The 16,481-nt window shown below is 33.2% G+C and overlaps 2 protein-coding genes across 3 annotated transcripts; one reads left to right on the top strand and one right to left on the bottom strand.

The window, feature by feature from the left end:
* Positions 1 to 256: 256 nt before the first annotated feature.
* si:ch73-264p11.1 (uncharacterized protein LOC100000923 homolog) lies at positions 257 to 5,267 on the bottom strand. Of its 2 annotated transcripts, none has more exons than XM_019099064.2 (4): positions 4,877 to 5,267; positions 1,791 to 1,854; positions 1,449 to 1,629; positions 257 to 1,247 (listed from the first exon to the last, which is right to left on the bottom strand). In XM_019099064.2, the coding sequence occupies exons 1-4, from the start codon at positions 5,008 to 5,010 to the stop codon at positions 1,204 to 1,206; spliced, it is 423 nt and encodes a 140-aa protein (XP_018954609.1). In that variant the 5' UTR covers positions 5,011 to 5,267; the 3' UTR covers positions 257 to 1,203. The 2 variants fall into 2 exon arrangements, with proteins under 2 accessions (XP_018954609.1, XP_018954610.1); XM_019099065.2 differs by having other exon boundaries at positions 4,884 to 5,009.
* Positions 5,268 to 7,472: 2,205 nt separating this feature from the next.
* plcxd2 (phosphatidylinositol-specific phospholipase C, X domain containing 2) lies at positions 7,473 to 15,353 on the top strand. The gene is made up of 4 exons (XM_042714945.1): positions 7,473 to 7,868; positions 8,902 to 9,368; positions 11,694 to 11,935; positions 14,669 to 15,353. The coding sequence occupies exons 1-4, from the start codon at positions 7,769 to 7,771 to the stop codon at positions 14,847 to 14,849; spliced, it is 990 nt and encodes a 329-aa protein (XP_042570879.1). The 5' UTR covers positions 7,473 to 7,768; the 3' UTR covers positions 14,850 to 15,353.
* Positions 15,354 to 16,481: the final 1,128 nt, after the last annotated feature.

Raw genomic sequence — 16,481 nt, 5'->3', positions numbered from 1 at the left:
TTAAAATTATACAGTAACATCAGGCTACATCATTTGCTGTCTTTGACCACATGGAAGAGCGTCACAAAACCTGTTTGACTGTCTAATGTGGGCCCATCAATTATATATTTACATGTTACAAAGTGAAGTCAAGTGACATACAGCCAAGTATGATGACCCATACTCAGAATTCATGCTCTGCATTTAACCCATCCAAAGTACACACACACAGCAGTGAACACACACCCGGCACAGCCATTTATGCTGCGGCGCCCGGGGAACAGTTGGGGGTTCGGTGCCTTGCTCAAGGGCACCTCAATCGTGGTATTGCCGGCCCGAGACTCGAACCCACAACCTTAGGGTTAGGAGTCAAACTCTCTAACCACTAGGCCACGACTTTCCCTTACAACCTGAAGGAAGCACATTCATGGAACATAATGTTTACACAGCATACGTTATTATACTCTGTTTGACACAAAATTAGATTATATTTATAAACTGTACATACAATATACAGATATACATTTTTTTACCAAAAACAAACAACAACAACATATATATACAATCAAAAATCTCTTCTTGTCCTTGAGTTAACATCAAGCATAAAATACAAACCTAATATTTTTCTCCTATCCAGATTAGTATTACAATTTCAACCAGACTTTATTGGTCAATGACAAACAATGGATTTTAAAAGTCTGAGGCCACATTAAAAATCTAAAAACCAAGTTTTAGAACATCTAGACTGTTGTAAAATAAATCAACAATATTTAATATTTTGGACTATTTCTAGGACACTAAATCAAACATGTGACACTGACCATGTGAAATCCTCTGTACATTAAATCTTTTTTCATTAAAGCAATACCAAACACTAACACATTCTGAATGGCAAATTAATTTTTCAATTCAGCATTTCACTTAAATGATTATGATACCATAATTGAACGAATGATACCAAAATCCTATCCTATCCATAGCAGAAACAGGCTTCCATAAAATTCACACCATTACAGCATTAAAATTTACATCCCCAATTTATGCATTTTCCATGCACAAAAACATACCTATGATAAAATGTAATTCAAGTCATGGGATTCCACATGCAATTCCTATATTTGTGGTGAAAATGCCCAGAAAGTTCTTGGAAATTGTAATAGCACATCTATATTGTTCATATTGTCTGATCCAGTTATCCAGTCAGAACGTCACAATGTGACTATATCAGTCCGGTAATACAACAACATAGTCCCCCGAGCAATCAACATCTGTAAGAGACAAAAAAAATAAAAGTGTTCACAGTTAATTTAGTTAAAGGAGCAGTTTTGATTCTCCTTCAAAGAGAAGCACTTAAATCAGTAAAGCTGATTCCTGTTAATTGTAATTATTTTATAATGTTTTGTCACTGTAATGACATTGGTAATGTCTCATGATTGCTAATCTCTTATATTGTAACAGTCGACACTCACTTTCATAGTCATTGTCCTCATTAGGCACTACCGGTTCTGCACGTTGCAAAGGCTGATCTGGCAGCGTTTTTCTTTTCAGCGAACGGCATAAGTGTGTTGCAAGTCCTTGATTTTTTTTCTTGTAATGGCGAATAAGTTCCTTCAACGTCTTGAAAAACTTCTCCTCTACACCTGTGCTGGCCTGAAACAATTTGTGTTGTGACATTATAATGAATTTCATTCATTTATATTTATATATTTATTCATATTTGTTGACAAACCAATGCAAACAGATAAGATTATGGCAGTGAATAAAGGTGCCAAAGTTATCCAGCACAGAATACTTATTTCAGTGTATCCTACCTGTAGAGTGAAGTTTCCGGTGTGGGTTTGGAGGATCCTATAAGTATAGACCACTTTTTTTTTGCTGTAAAAATGAATAAATAAATAAGTGAACATAGTCTATTTACATTAAAACTTTAAAACTTGAATTATGTCAGACCATGACCTTTGGGGTTTGATAGTTAGGGCATATGTGGGTCTTAAAAAGTTTTAAATAGCCCTTCCACAAAGTTCTAAAATGTCTTAAATTCATAAAGTAATATTTCTTTTTTTTTTTTTTTTTACTTTGAAGTATTGCTTATACAAGGCAGTTACATCTAGAGACCATATTGATGTATTGTTTTCCATTACTTAAATTTTCTTAACTTCATTTTAAAAAGGTCTTTAAAAGCCCTACATTTATCTGCATAAAACCTTCAAACAACCAATGATTGTATGAAAACACTGAAAATATACATACATAATGGTTAGCATTTAAAAAATGATATTTTTAGAGCTTTTTACATGAAATGACATGGTTATGGTATACTCTGACATCATTTTGTATATTAATCTGTGTATTCTTGGAAGACACTTTCTTATCAAGTGACCTTCAGGAAATATCATGCTATGTTTGGGTTGATCATAGATTCACTGATAAAACTTTTAGTACTCTTTTCATTAAGTTTTTTATTATTATTAACTGTTATGTGAGGACAACTGAGAATTTATTTTTAGTTTAGCCTTTAATTTTTGTTTGTTTGTTTTCGTCTATCTATCTACAGTGCATTCTGCACACATTCATTCTACACACAGACTGTTAAGATGCTGCCAAAAAGAAATATCAACAAATAAGGCAACTTTACCATCACTGATAATAACAGTAATACATATAGATTATAGCTTTATATTAGAGTTCCATTATATACGGCAACATTTATTTACCATTCAGTGACTTTTATTTGGAGATAATTTCAGTATTAGCATATTGTTCGAAAACATCCAGAATACACTGAAATTAGAAACTGTAAGACTTGGATCACTAATATGAAACTAATATACAATCGCACAGGATTCGTTATTTAATCGCAGTAGAATATAACATAACGCAAGTGTCTTAAGCCACGTTTTTCGAAGTTGAAATACTTCTAACTAAATAGCATATTAAATGTGCGCCATTCAGGACATGAAACAATGAAAAAATGCAATGGCCAAAGATGTCCATATGAGCCTACCTAAACAATTAAAAGATGCAAACAGAATGCAAGAACACGTTTTTTTTGTGAATTTAGAATTCTATGACTCTTGACTATACAGCATATTGCTTTGGCCCCTTGAATTATTTCCAACTTTAACATCACTAGAATGGCCCGTAAACATGCAGTAGCCACTTTTACTGCAGATTCCTATTTATACTCTAAATCTGAGCAAAGTTTCACTTGATAGTCTGTCATTTCTACTGTGCATGAATTTATCTACCAGATCTAACAGTTCTCTTTTTCCACTGACACAAGCTGCACATTTCCTCTTTTTATTAATCTGCATTTGCTGAATGCTTCACCCTATCTTGCCTAAGGCATTTTTATTGAACAAAATTCAGCTGTTCTTTTTCAGAAAGTCCACAATTTGGAGGAAGAAATATCTAAATACAGTATTTATTGTGTTTGTGTTTTGACCCATAACTGGGTTCACCATTCTGAGAAACAAACAAAACAGCAAACCTTAAACATTAACACTTCACATATTCCAAAAAAATAAATGAGAACATATGATTTTAAAAAGAAGAAGTGTGGAAAGCACTGTCGTGGTTATCCTGAAGTTGCAAGATGATGTGTTTGATTCCCAGCGTACTAAACGTAGATGAACTGATAACATGTATGACTTCAATGTCGTGTCAATTTCTTTGGATTAAAGCGTCTGCCAAGTGTAAATACCTTTTAGAGGATAGTTAAGAAACTGACATCACAAAATACTTTACACATTTTACATACGCACTTTTTTTTCGGGTCTGTGCAGCTGCCTTAAATACGCAGTTCAAACTGACCCACTAACATCAAAATCTAAATCTAAATTTTGTATGCACATTCCACAACACATCAGACTGTCCACACTTTGCAGGCATTTTCATGACCCTAAATGACAAAAAGACCCAAAATTTCAAGAAAAACATCATTGGTTTCAAAGCATTACCAACAACTCAAAAACTGAACCAGGTCAAACTGGACTGCGACATAATATCAGGGCTAGAAACTGGAGATATTTAGAAATAATACTAGGATGAAAAATGCACTTTTTTACAAATTAAACATTCACTGCTTAATTTACTATAAATATTCCCATTATAAAAGATAAAAAACTATTAAAATATTAAAAAATGTCAACGATTTTTGATATAGACTGAACCTACCCTTAGTAATTAAAATGTCCAATTTAATTAGAGATTATTAGTATGATATTCTTAATACAACTGAACCATATATGATATTATTTTATATATATATATATATATATGAAAAAAAAGAATTTACATTACATTATCACTGACTACTGCTAAAACTACACATCAGTTTATGAGATTTTATAAAACTCCTGGCTTTTTTTTCGACACTGTCACATATTAAAAAATTTTAATAGGCCTTCCAATCGTTATCAACATCAGTCTTCATTCTTTCCATATTTGATCTGCTATGAAATAAGTTCCACAGTTGTGAAATGTATGTGTTGCTGTTTTATTATAATAATAATAATTTTAAGTAATTATGCATATATTTTCTGTCCCAAAAATGGGGAGCAAGATGTCTGGAACGTATATGTATTTACATACTTTAAGTAGTTCCTAATAGTAGCCAGCAACAAGTTATTTTTCAACACTATCTGCTCACAATACTTTTTCTGTTGGTGGTAGTAGCTACTAAACTAATAATAAAGCATAAGATCAGTTTGATCCATCCTTTAGTAACAATTCATTCAATTAAGTGTATACGAGATTTAACCATCTATCCATCTTGTATCGGATGGTGGCAAGGAAATTAGAAGAACCGAGAGATTACACCATAAAGAACACACTCATTCCAAAATGACTCCTTGATAAAGTCAACAACAATCAGTTTCTTAAAAAAAATACTCACTACACACAGAGGCAGAGAGCTCCTTGGATGGTCTCGCTGTCCCGAATGAGGTATGTCCCGTCCCGTCCTTTCTTGCCGAGCAGCTCCTCGCATCTCTGTTTGCTTATCGGCCCATGATACGCTGGATGATCCATGTTTCACATCTCACGTGTGAGGAGCGTGCTGTCAGCGCGAGTCACTGTTGTTTGCTCAAAGGATACTAATACGTCACGTCTTCTTCCACAAGACCACAATTAACTTAGTGGAGGGAATATTCCTTTATGCCCACACTCAGAAATTATGATACACAGCGAGATAGTCTAAGCATCTTTCCGTCTGACTTTATGAAAAATACTGCATGCGCAAACCTACTAATGTCACACAGGAAGTCCGCTTGCGTGCGTTCGTTTGGTTACTAGTAGGTTAGTGGTCAAAGGGAGTGTAAATATGTCAAAATCTTTAAGTAGGCTAACCATAAGTTCAGGACTGAAGCTCTGTAAAATCCTCTTTAAATTTAACTAAACTGAAATTATTCGATTTTACCTTAGCTATAGCAAAATTAAAAAAAAATTAAAAAAAATGAAAAAGTTTAATGCAAAACCTTTTGCGTTTCACATTCAAATTAAGTTTTCAGTCACGTAAACATTCGTATGATAAAGCTTTTATTTTAAATCGCAGTTGATTTACAAATCACGCTTTATTCACTAAAAGTCATTTAAAGGAACACCTGCGCTTTTCAGCCTCTGTGACGCCATAGATGAACGAATCTGTGTTTTTGAACGAATCTTTTAAGTGAACAAATCTTTGTTGCAAAGCATGTGAGTGCTTTGGCTATAATTGTTTTTCTCTTAATCTTTTTTCCCGTACCTTGATAAATTCCAGTTCAAGTTGAAGGATGAGCGAAAACTGAAGGTGAAAAAGATAGATTGGCTGAAAATGATGAAAACACTTAAGCACAGAGTAGAGACATTTTCTGTTGAAAACAACAGTGGTTTGTGAATGTTGATGATTTAATAAATATTTTATTGGGAGCGTTTATGCTGGGATGTTGTGTCTAGGCGACACGGAACTTACTATTTCATGTAAATTTAATGGATGGACTGAAAAAAAAAATTGTGGGTGGGAGCAGGACAAGATAACGTATATTTCTGCGGATGTGGGACTGAAAAATCCTGCGCAGGTCTCTACTTCAGAGTCTCTGAGTCAGTAGATTTCTCGCATTGTTTCAATCCGCTCTGAGATGAATCGTTGAGTGAATGATTCAATGACACGATCACTTCTTGCCTCCTTCTGGTGTACTAAATCTTTTAAGTGAAATGATTCAAAATATTCAAGTCACTGGGAATCAAAACCACTACGTTGGGTGCACACTGCAGTGCCAAAAATCAAAATATGCTGAAGACAGGATTTAATTAAAGATTTTCTTTGTAGTACATATTTTAATTATTCACTGCTGCCATGGTCCGGTCTTACCATTGGGCTTGACTGGCTGCAGCCCATGGGCCCCACCTTGTAGGGGGGCCCCGCCTTTGCCCGTCTCAGACTTCTGAAGGGGATGTAGATTCATAAAAGTGAGTGGAAATAGGCGGGTGCTGAGCCTGTGGCAGTTCTATATGCAGCATGCTCCGTTAGGAAGGTCATGATCTTTCTGATGTTGAAACCTGTAAGATCGAGCAGTCTTTCCAATGTGGTCTTTGAAGGTCAGCTGGTCATCAAAGGTTACACCAAGATTTCTGACCGAAGTTGTTGCGATAATTGTAAAGAACCTAGCTGGATGGAGAAATCATACTGAAGAGTTGGAGTGGCAGGGAAGACAAGAAGCTCAGTCTTTGCCAGGTTGAGATGTAGGTGATATTCTTTCATCCATGCAGAGATGTCCGTCAGGCAGCCTGAGATCCGTGCAGCTACTGTTGGATCATCTGGTTGAAATGAAAGATAGAGCTGTGTGTCATCAGCATAGCAATGGTAGGAGAAGCCTACATTAATTTGTCATCACATGGCTACTTTAAAATGCTCCATTAACCCTTTAGCCCAAAAGAGTGCACGTTTAGAAAAATAATGCTAAATTCTCGTTCACGCCTCATTTTTGTACAGAAGATGATTCTACATTATATGAATGTCTGAGCACTCTCTACCATCTCACTGCCATCACACATAGTGGGGCAGAAATATCATCAAAATGATTAAAAAAAATAAAAATAGCCATTTAATGAGTTTCTGTTTTTATAACATATGCCTATGATATAGGAGTTCTAGTCTATCACACAAACAAGAGTTCTGTTCTTCTAAATATCTGCACGAACAGAAATGTACAATAAACAGTACCATAATAAAATACAATTGTGTATTTTGTGTTACTCCATAATTATGTTCTAGTTGAGGGCATTTGTAGTGTATAGGGCCCAAACATAACCTCATGCCCAGGGGCCCCTGTTCCTCTAAGTTCTGCCCTGACTGCTGCAAATTTTGAAATTATCCACAGATCACACTCATTGGTGTGGTCAGTAAGTGAATGTCTAGGCCGCCATGCTCTTTAAACATGACAATATCCACTTGCAGTACTGAAGGTGAAGTGTCCCATCTGTTACCTGTCTAATGGAGAGGGAGAGGGCGGGGATAATCAGCACTGACCGAGTCGTTTAAACTCCAGCAGGGAAGCAGGGAGGAGGATAAGGATTGTAATTTCAGTTTAAGAAGATTAACTTTGTAGAAGAGCTCGCTCTCCATCTGCAGTCTGCCTCACACATCCAGTGATGACTAAATAATTGTTATCTTGATTCAAATCACGCGCTGATGACCTGAATGACTGTTATGATTTCGCTGGGGATAACGAGCATTGCTGGATTGGCTTGGCCTGGATCTGTATTGAATTGGCATCGTGAATGTTAGAGCTGAAACGGTTTACCAGAGGAAATGAAGACGCGACCCACAGGAAACACCTCCAACGCCGACTGGATGGGCTCCCTGTGCCCTGCTCTCACATCCATGCCCCTCAAACACCTGGCGGTCCCCGGTAAGAGAATGTCTTTTTCTTTTGGACATTTAACTGAAATTAAATTAAATACTAAAGTGTAGGTAAAAGCAAAATACAAGGTAATTCGAATCCTATACGATTTGTTACATTGCACATACAGCACATAGGATAATGTATAAACAGCAACTTATACAGTATGTGTTAATACACGCATTTTCGTAACACGGAAATTTATTATTTATAATTTATAATTTATTTATAATTTATTTTTAATATCATTTTCATTTTCTTTCCCTTTTAATATTCTTTTTTTGGCCTGTCCCTAGTCCTGTTTCCATTTTCTTGCTGTAATAACAACATTTATATTATTATTTTAATAATTTATTATTATTGTTGTTGTTGTTAGTGGTAGAAGTACTGTATAGTATGTAATAATAATTACATTAATTGTTCGTTTTAATTAAATATAGAATTATATGTAAATTAAAAATGCATTATATATATATATATATATATATATATATATATATATATATATATATATTATATTATATTTCAATACATTATATATATTTTTATTATTTTATAAGTATATATTTTCTGTGTTATTACAGAATAAATACTTTATATATTTATAAATTTTATATTAATATATTATATTGTATAATATATTAAATAAATATTGTATTAATATTAATATAATAATTTATATAATTTTAGACTTAAAATCCATCCTTATTAAAATAATGTAATGTAAAAAACAAACAAATAAAATGATGTCATCATAACATCATTATCCTTTCGGGATGTTATTTCTTTAAGAACAAACACAGTCTCCCCCTCTTTGTCAATTTTGTCAATCTAGTTTTTTTAGGTTTTCATTAGGATAGTCCTACATGGTCAAACCTGTTCCTATGAGTTTGTGTAGTAACCAAAAAATTATTAAAAGCTGGATATTTCCAATAAATCTTTAATATTGTTAATAATATAATAACCAACTTGTAGTATCAAGACATAATGGCTAAATGAACTCTATAACTGTCTTGATGCTGCCTTTATGCTCTTTCTGTAGGTTCTCATGATTCCTTCAGCTTCTGGGTGGATGAGCAAGCTCCAGTCGGTCCAGATCAGAAAGCATATGTGAAGCACCTGGTGGCGATATTTCGCTTTCTGGCCAAGAAGGTGATGAAGAAGTGGTCCATGACCCAGAACCTCACCTTCAGGGAACAGCTTGAGGGAGGAATACGCTATTTCGACCTGCGTGTTTCCTCCAAACCAGGGGAACCAGGCCACGAGATATACTTTATCCATGGGCTGTTTGGACACAATGTACGTGATGGCCTTAATGACATTAACAATTTTTTGAACATACACAAGAAGGAGGTTGTTTTTTTAGACTTTAACCATCATTATGCAATGAGCGAGGAGCATCATCATTACCTAATCAAGATGCTGAAGGATGTGTTTGGTCACAAGCTCTGCAGGATTGACGTGGTGGAGGACATCACTCTGAACTATCTGTGGGAGAACAGGTACCAGGTGAGCTCAGGATGTCACAACCTATCTGATGATAACAGCAATGGTTTTACATAAAGATAAAAATCTAAAATGTGATTTGATGAAAAGAAAAGCAGCAAAAATTGATGGAAAGTGTTGTTGTTTTAAGATCAGTGATTAATATGCATGATATCTAAATAAACAATACTATAAAAATATCTCTGTGAGAACTTGAGATAACAGTTAGTGCCCTTTAGATAGAGGAAAAAACAGAGACACTCATTATTGCAGAGCCTTCGTCATAACGATTAGTTGATCAGTCATACTGAAACTATCTAAAACAGCTGTCAAATACTGGAAAACAACATTTTTCCTGTTACTGAAACAAATGCTAGTTCTGTCTCAAAGCGTCAAATAAACAAACTCATACATGCAAAGCTCAAGAGTTTGAAATCAATGAAAATATTTTTTTTAATTGCTAGTTTGTTGTCAGAGAAATGTGTGTATCTGATCTATATTTGCATGGTTTTTTTTATTATATATAGTTTTATTCATTTACAGTATTCAATTTTAGTTTGGTTTATTTTAGTACATCAAGTTAAACTAAATTAAAATGAAAAATGTCACACTGGCAACTAGCTGTAATAAAATATATTTTATTTTTTATTTCAGTTAACTTTTTTTTGAAGTCATGGAAATTATTTTTGGGTTTAAGTTTCAGTTTCAGTATATGTGAACTATTCATAGTTTTCCACCCTTACATTGCAAAACAAGGCTTTCCTCCACTGACTGCCAGTAAGTTTTATGAGGTTTACATTAAGTAATAATGTAGTAAGACTGTGATATTTTAAGGCCAAATTCAGTATACACCGTATCGATAATGCATACATTGTACAGGCAACCAGATGAACCCAGAATATAAACGCAATGCACAAAGTTTAATACTAAATGTTTTAAAAGAAGAAAACATAAATAATAAAGAAAACACTTTATTATTTATGCATTGCGTTCATATTCCGGGCTCATTTGCTTGCCTGTATAAATCACACAATCATAAATAAGGTGAGTACTGAATCTTTAATATCATTGTTTCAATTCCAATATGGATTGCTAATGGCACATATCTTTGTTTTATTCGTTTGAGAGGTGATCTAAATATTTTTGGATTGGAACAGATTGACAGGCTTGTGCTGCAGTTCTTGTCCTGCCCGCCAGGTCTTCGAGCCAGTCCCGTGACTGAAAACTAGGAATAATATCCCTTGTTGTGTCTGAATTAGGTAATGATGTCTCTTTGAGTGTCTCAGATTTCATCCACCACAGCTCAGCAATAAACCCCTGCAATCAACATACCATAAAAACCACACATCATTAATCCCACACATACACACAAATGTACAAATACAAAAAAAAAAAAAACAGACAACCCAACACCAGCATTCCAGCTGAGCACTCTTTTTGTGAACACCTTCGGTTAAACAGATTCTCATGTTTTTGTGGACATAACTGATTAATATTGACATGCAAATCAACATGGTGTTCTTCTTGTGTTGAGAAGTGCTTTTTTGGGGAATTGTGGGTGGCTACTATGTGGTTGCTAAGATGTTTGAATCGTTTTACTACATTGTACCATGTTTTCTATGGTATTTTGTTACTAAATGCATATGCTAACTTGCTAAGTGCAATAGCACACCTCTCCACACCTATCCAACTGGGATAGTTCATTGCAAAAATGAAAACTCTGTCATAATTTACTATTAAGTTCCCAAATTTTATGACTTTCCTTTTTCTGTGGAAAATGTAATAAAAGAAAGGAAGTCCATAAGAACTAATTTTTTTTGGTTTCCAACATTTCTCAAAACATCTTCTTTTGTGTTCAGCAGAAGAAAGAAAGTCATACACATTTGGAATGACATAAGGTTGAGTAAATAATGACAGAATTTTCGGTTACACTTTATTTTGATGGTTCACTTTAGGAATTCACAACTACATGTCAACTAATTCTCATCAGAGTGTTAGTAGAGTGTTAGTAGAGTATTAGTAGACGGCAAAGTCAATTATAGTCAACAGTATCTCTAAAGGGGACCATCAAAAGAAAGTGTTAAAGAATTTTCATTTTTGGGAGGACTATATTATTAATTATTAAATTATAAATTATTAATAATTTGGATAATTCAAGTTATTATTCATGACTGTATGAGATGTGCACCAAAGTTTAATTTTTCAATACAGTTTGTTCTCTAACCTTAAATATGAGCTATTGCAAGTATTTTGGAGGCACCACTAATAATATTATTATTATTAGTGCCCAACATGTAATTTTAGAATAATGGCTCGTTCAGTCTCTGGCATTTGTGTTTGATTTCTCAGGTCCTAGTGTTCTACCACCATCCAACTGCTGAGAGCTGTCCTGTGATTTGGCCTGGTAGTAAAATTCCCGCCCCCTGGGCCAATACCACAGACGCCACCAAGCTCATCCAGTTCCTGGAGACGACTCTGGGTGAACGAGCCAAATACGGCAGCTTTCATGTGTCTCAAGCCATTTTAACCCCACGTGTCAAGACCATCGCCAGGGGTCTGGTACGGGGTCTAAGAAACTACCTGGTGGAGAAGTGAGTATTTAAGCGGAGGAATAGTTTTTTTTGTCATTTTGGTTTTTGTTTTATGGCTGCTGTCTTCAATCTCTCTCTCACTCTCTCTCACTCTCTCTCACTCTCTATATATAATAAATTCTAGGGCTGTCAAATCGATTCATTGCGATTATCCAAAATAAAAGTTTGTGTTTACATAATATATGTGACCCTGGACCACAAAACCAGTCATAAGGGTCAATTTTTGTAATAAATAAGCTTTCCATTGGTTTGTTATGATAGTGATAGGACAATATTTGGCCGAGATACAACTATTTGAAAATGTGAGGGTGCTAATATATATATATATATATATATATATATATATATATATATATATATATATATATACTAATTGTATTACATTTTTTATACAAATTAGATAAATTTTTTTATATATTTAAGCAAAACAATATTTATATTACTATTCCTAAAAATTTAATGTAGCAAATTTACAAAATATCTTCATGGAACATGATCTTTACTTTATATCCTAATGATTTTTGGCATAACATTTTGTTTTTATATAATTTTGACCCATACAATGTATGTTGCCTATTGCTACAGTATCTGTGCAACTTTTGACTGGTTTTGTGGTCCAGTCAAAATACGGCACACACATATGTGTGTGTACTGTGTTTAATTATATGTATACATAAATACACATGCATACTGTACATACAAAACTGTATATATTTCAGTTTTAGTTAGCACAGTTCCTGTGGCTCAGTGGTTGAGCATTGCGTTAGCAGCGTAAAAGGTCATGGGTTCAATTCCCACACACATACTGAGGAAAAAAAATTAAATGTGTAGCCTTAATGCACTGTAAAGCATCTGCTAAATGCATAAATGTAAATATATATAAGAAATGTATGTATTATATATTTATATATAATATAAATAACATATAAATATGAATATATATATATATATATATATGTGGGTATATATATATATATATATATATATATATATATATATATATATATATATATATATATATATATATATATATATATATATATATATACATATAACTATGCATAGTATATTATGTAAACACAAACTTTTATTTTGGATACGATTAATCATGATTTATCGATGACAGCCCTGAATTCATAATTAAAATGAACTGAAATACACTAAAATTTCAAATAAAATAAAATAAAATAAAACTTAAAAACTTATTTTAGCTTATCGTTTTCGTTTAAGTTGAAGTACTAAAATAACTAAAACTAAATAAATAAAATATTAAAATAAAATCTAGTTCAAAATATTAACAAAAACCATGGCAGCATATTGGTGATACTAAAACAACACTGATATACACACATTATATATAGCTTCACACACATAAAATGTGTAAAAAAAAAAAAAATAATAATAATAATAATAATATAAAATAAAATATAAAAAAGTTTTTAAAAAGCTTATTCAAATACATTAACATTAATAAACAAAAAAACTAAAAACTAAAAAAACAAAAAAATAAAAACAAAAAAAAAAAAAATAAAAACAAAACAAAACAAAAACAAAAACGAAAAAAAAAATTACAAAAACAATAAAATTACAAAAAAACTTTACCTAAAATTAACATAAAAGGAGAAAATCTAATTAAATTTTTTTAAATGAGATATCAGTCAGAGAGCTTGTGTGTTGAAAAAAATGTTAAAATCGTCCACTAGGTGGCAGCCCCGGCAACACTCCAAATTTGGTAAGTGGGCTCTGAGGAACCTTTCTTGAGGACACAACTGGGGGGTGGGGTTTGTGCACTAAGGTCCCAGCCTACTCATTGGGCCCCAGTTGAAGGCGCCCCTCATAAAAATTCCCAGGCCTGTTGAAATAAAGTGCTGGCTTTTGATCTATTCGTACAGAACATTTGCATATTGTGCAATGCATATAGTATAAAAACTATATATTGTATGTTCTTTTGGGCATAGCCTATTCTATGAACTTAGGCTGTCTGAATTAATAGGACAGAGTAGCACATATACTGACCGACACAGAAGTATGGAGCCTTGTGCTGGGTCTTAGCAGACATCCTAATCAGACAACTGTCTCGGAGGAAGCTGTTTAATTCTGCCTGAGTGTGGAAGTTGGATTGTTTATTATTCCAGGATAAACGCAGTCTGAGCTTCCTATTTCCTGGTTTTGTCCAGGATGACTGTCAAGCTTGGGAAGTTTATTTCTAGCCGGAGCTGACTCAGCTGACCTGAAATAGAACTAACACAGTAATTATTAATATTTTAACAGTTCCCTGTAGACAAGTAAGCGTTGTTGCATTGATTATTCAAGCGTTTATGCAAATTTTATACACTGCCATTCAAAAGGGGTTGGTATCTCTTATGCTTATCAGGGCTACATTTATTTGATCAAAAATACAGTGAAATCAGTAATATTATTACAACTTAAAAGAACTGTTTTCTATTTAAATATAGTTTAAAATGTAAGCTGAATTACCAGCAGCCATTACTCCAATTTTCAGTGTCACATGATCCTTCAGAAATTAGTGTAATATGCAGATTTGCTGCTAAGGAAACATTTCTTATTAATATTGATAATGAAACCAGTTGTGCTGCTTATTTTTCTGGAAACCGTTATATATATATTTTTCAGGATTCTTTGATGAATAGAAAGTTCAAAAGAACAGCATTTATTTGAATTATGCATCCTACATGTCTATTCTTACATGTGCTTCTGTTGTTTCTCTCACAGGAACCTTCCAACTATAATGACGTGGGTGGAGGCACAAAAGCCAGGTGTAGATGGGGTAAATATTATCACTTCAGACTTTGTAGAACTTGTGGACTTCGCAAACAATGTCATTAAATTAAATAACCTCTTCATTCAGGATCGGCCAGGCCATGACCTTTTCAGTGACCGCAACAAAGACTGAAGGTGTGCTGACCACAAAGACCTGGAATGACATGGGGTCACAACGTGATAGATACCAATGGCCATATGAGCTCTAAATTGGTCATTATTATATTTAATTCTACAGCTTTGAGTGCCATCAATCTGATACCCATGTTTTGCTAATTTCACTCAAACTCAAAAGTAATCTTTTCATCAGCTGTTGTTCACCTACACTTCATGTATTGAAAAGAAACTAATGTCATTATTTATGATTAATTATAATATTTTTAACATTTTAAGAAATGTTAAATGTTAATTCTACATCACAATATCAGAGCAATAACAAACAGGGTCATTGCGTTTTTTTTCTTACATCTTGAAAAATAAAGTTTCCCATATTTTATATAATATCTCAGCACTTTAAAAAGGTTTAGCAAATACTCGTATGTAAAGTATTCCTGATGTGATCAACAGTTTCTGGTCTTTATTTGTGTTTGGAAGATGTGGGACACGGTCACGGCAGGAACCTTATTTTGACAGCCAGTGCAATAAAACAATAAACAGATTTTCCTTTGCCTCGATTTTCTCAGAATTTTGCCAGTATAAAAAATAATAAAAAATACAAAATACTTTTATAATAAATTAATATATAATTAATTATATCTACAATTAAAATACCATTAAAATAATAAGAATGAGTTGTTTATTAGTAAATACATTCTATAAATTTTTATTGATACAAAGAAAATCAATTTATAAATTAAATTATGAACTTATAAATATAAAATAACATTTTATTTAATATTATTTTATTTTAATAACATCTTATATTTTTTATTTATAACTTTATATTTTTTTATTTCATTTTTAGTTTTAATAACATCTTATTTCAGTTCAATTTCAATTTTTATTTTTTTTTAGAAATTTACCTAATCCCTTTAAATGAAATGCTGCAATAGAATCAGGAGTAATCATCTTCTGTATTTTTTCCCTAAATCTCAACTTGTTTTATTGCTTTTCAGTATTAAAAAAAAGGTTCTTACCAGTATTCATAGAAGCAATGTGAGCGTCTGCAGATCTTCCACACCTGCAATTCCCTGCGACCATGTCCACATTCCAGTGAATGTTTTCTGTGGTCTCTGGGATGGGAAAGCCATCAGATAATGATCAGGATCATGTGAACCAGTCCACACAGAGCATTTGAATTCAATGAAGAAACAATTATGTGCTCAAAGCATGAAGGTATTTAGGAAGAGAGAAAGAAAATAGAGACAGGTCTAATCAGCACAGCTGCTCTAAAACTACATTTCTTTAAAACCACAGTTATCGTAAACTGAAGCCATTATCACAAAGGGAATATTTCCCCTTCGGTTTTTCAGTTTGGATATTGATAGTGAACTTCAAATGAGAAATGCATCCAAAATTTGAACCAGAAGAAATACCGAAGGGTCCAAAGAATGCGTCTATGCATTTGCATTTTTCTCTTTTTTTTCCTTTATAAATTATATTATCAGCATAACAACATGAGGGAAAAGTTGCATTGAAACTAAAGTCTCTGAATCCTTTAAGTCTGTGTAAAATCTGATGATCATGTTTTCCAGCGTGATTTGAGATGATCTAATGAGCTTCAATGGAAGCAAGAACATCTGTCTGTACAAAGGATTCACGAGGT

The sequence above is a fragment of the Cyprinus carpio genome, chromosome A24 (assembly GCF_018340385.1).
Source record: "Cyprinus carpio isolate SPL01 chromosome A24, ASM1834038v1, whole genome shotgun sequence".
NCBI lineage: Eukaryota > Metazoa > Chordata > Actinopteri > Cypriniformes > Cyprinidae > Cyprinus > Cyprinus carpio.
The sequence above is the reverse complement of the archived record's forward strand: the minus strand, read 5'-3'. Positions and strand labels throughout refer to the sequence as shown.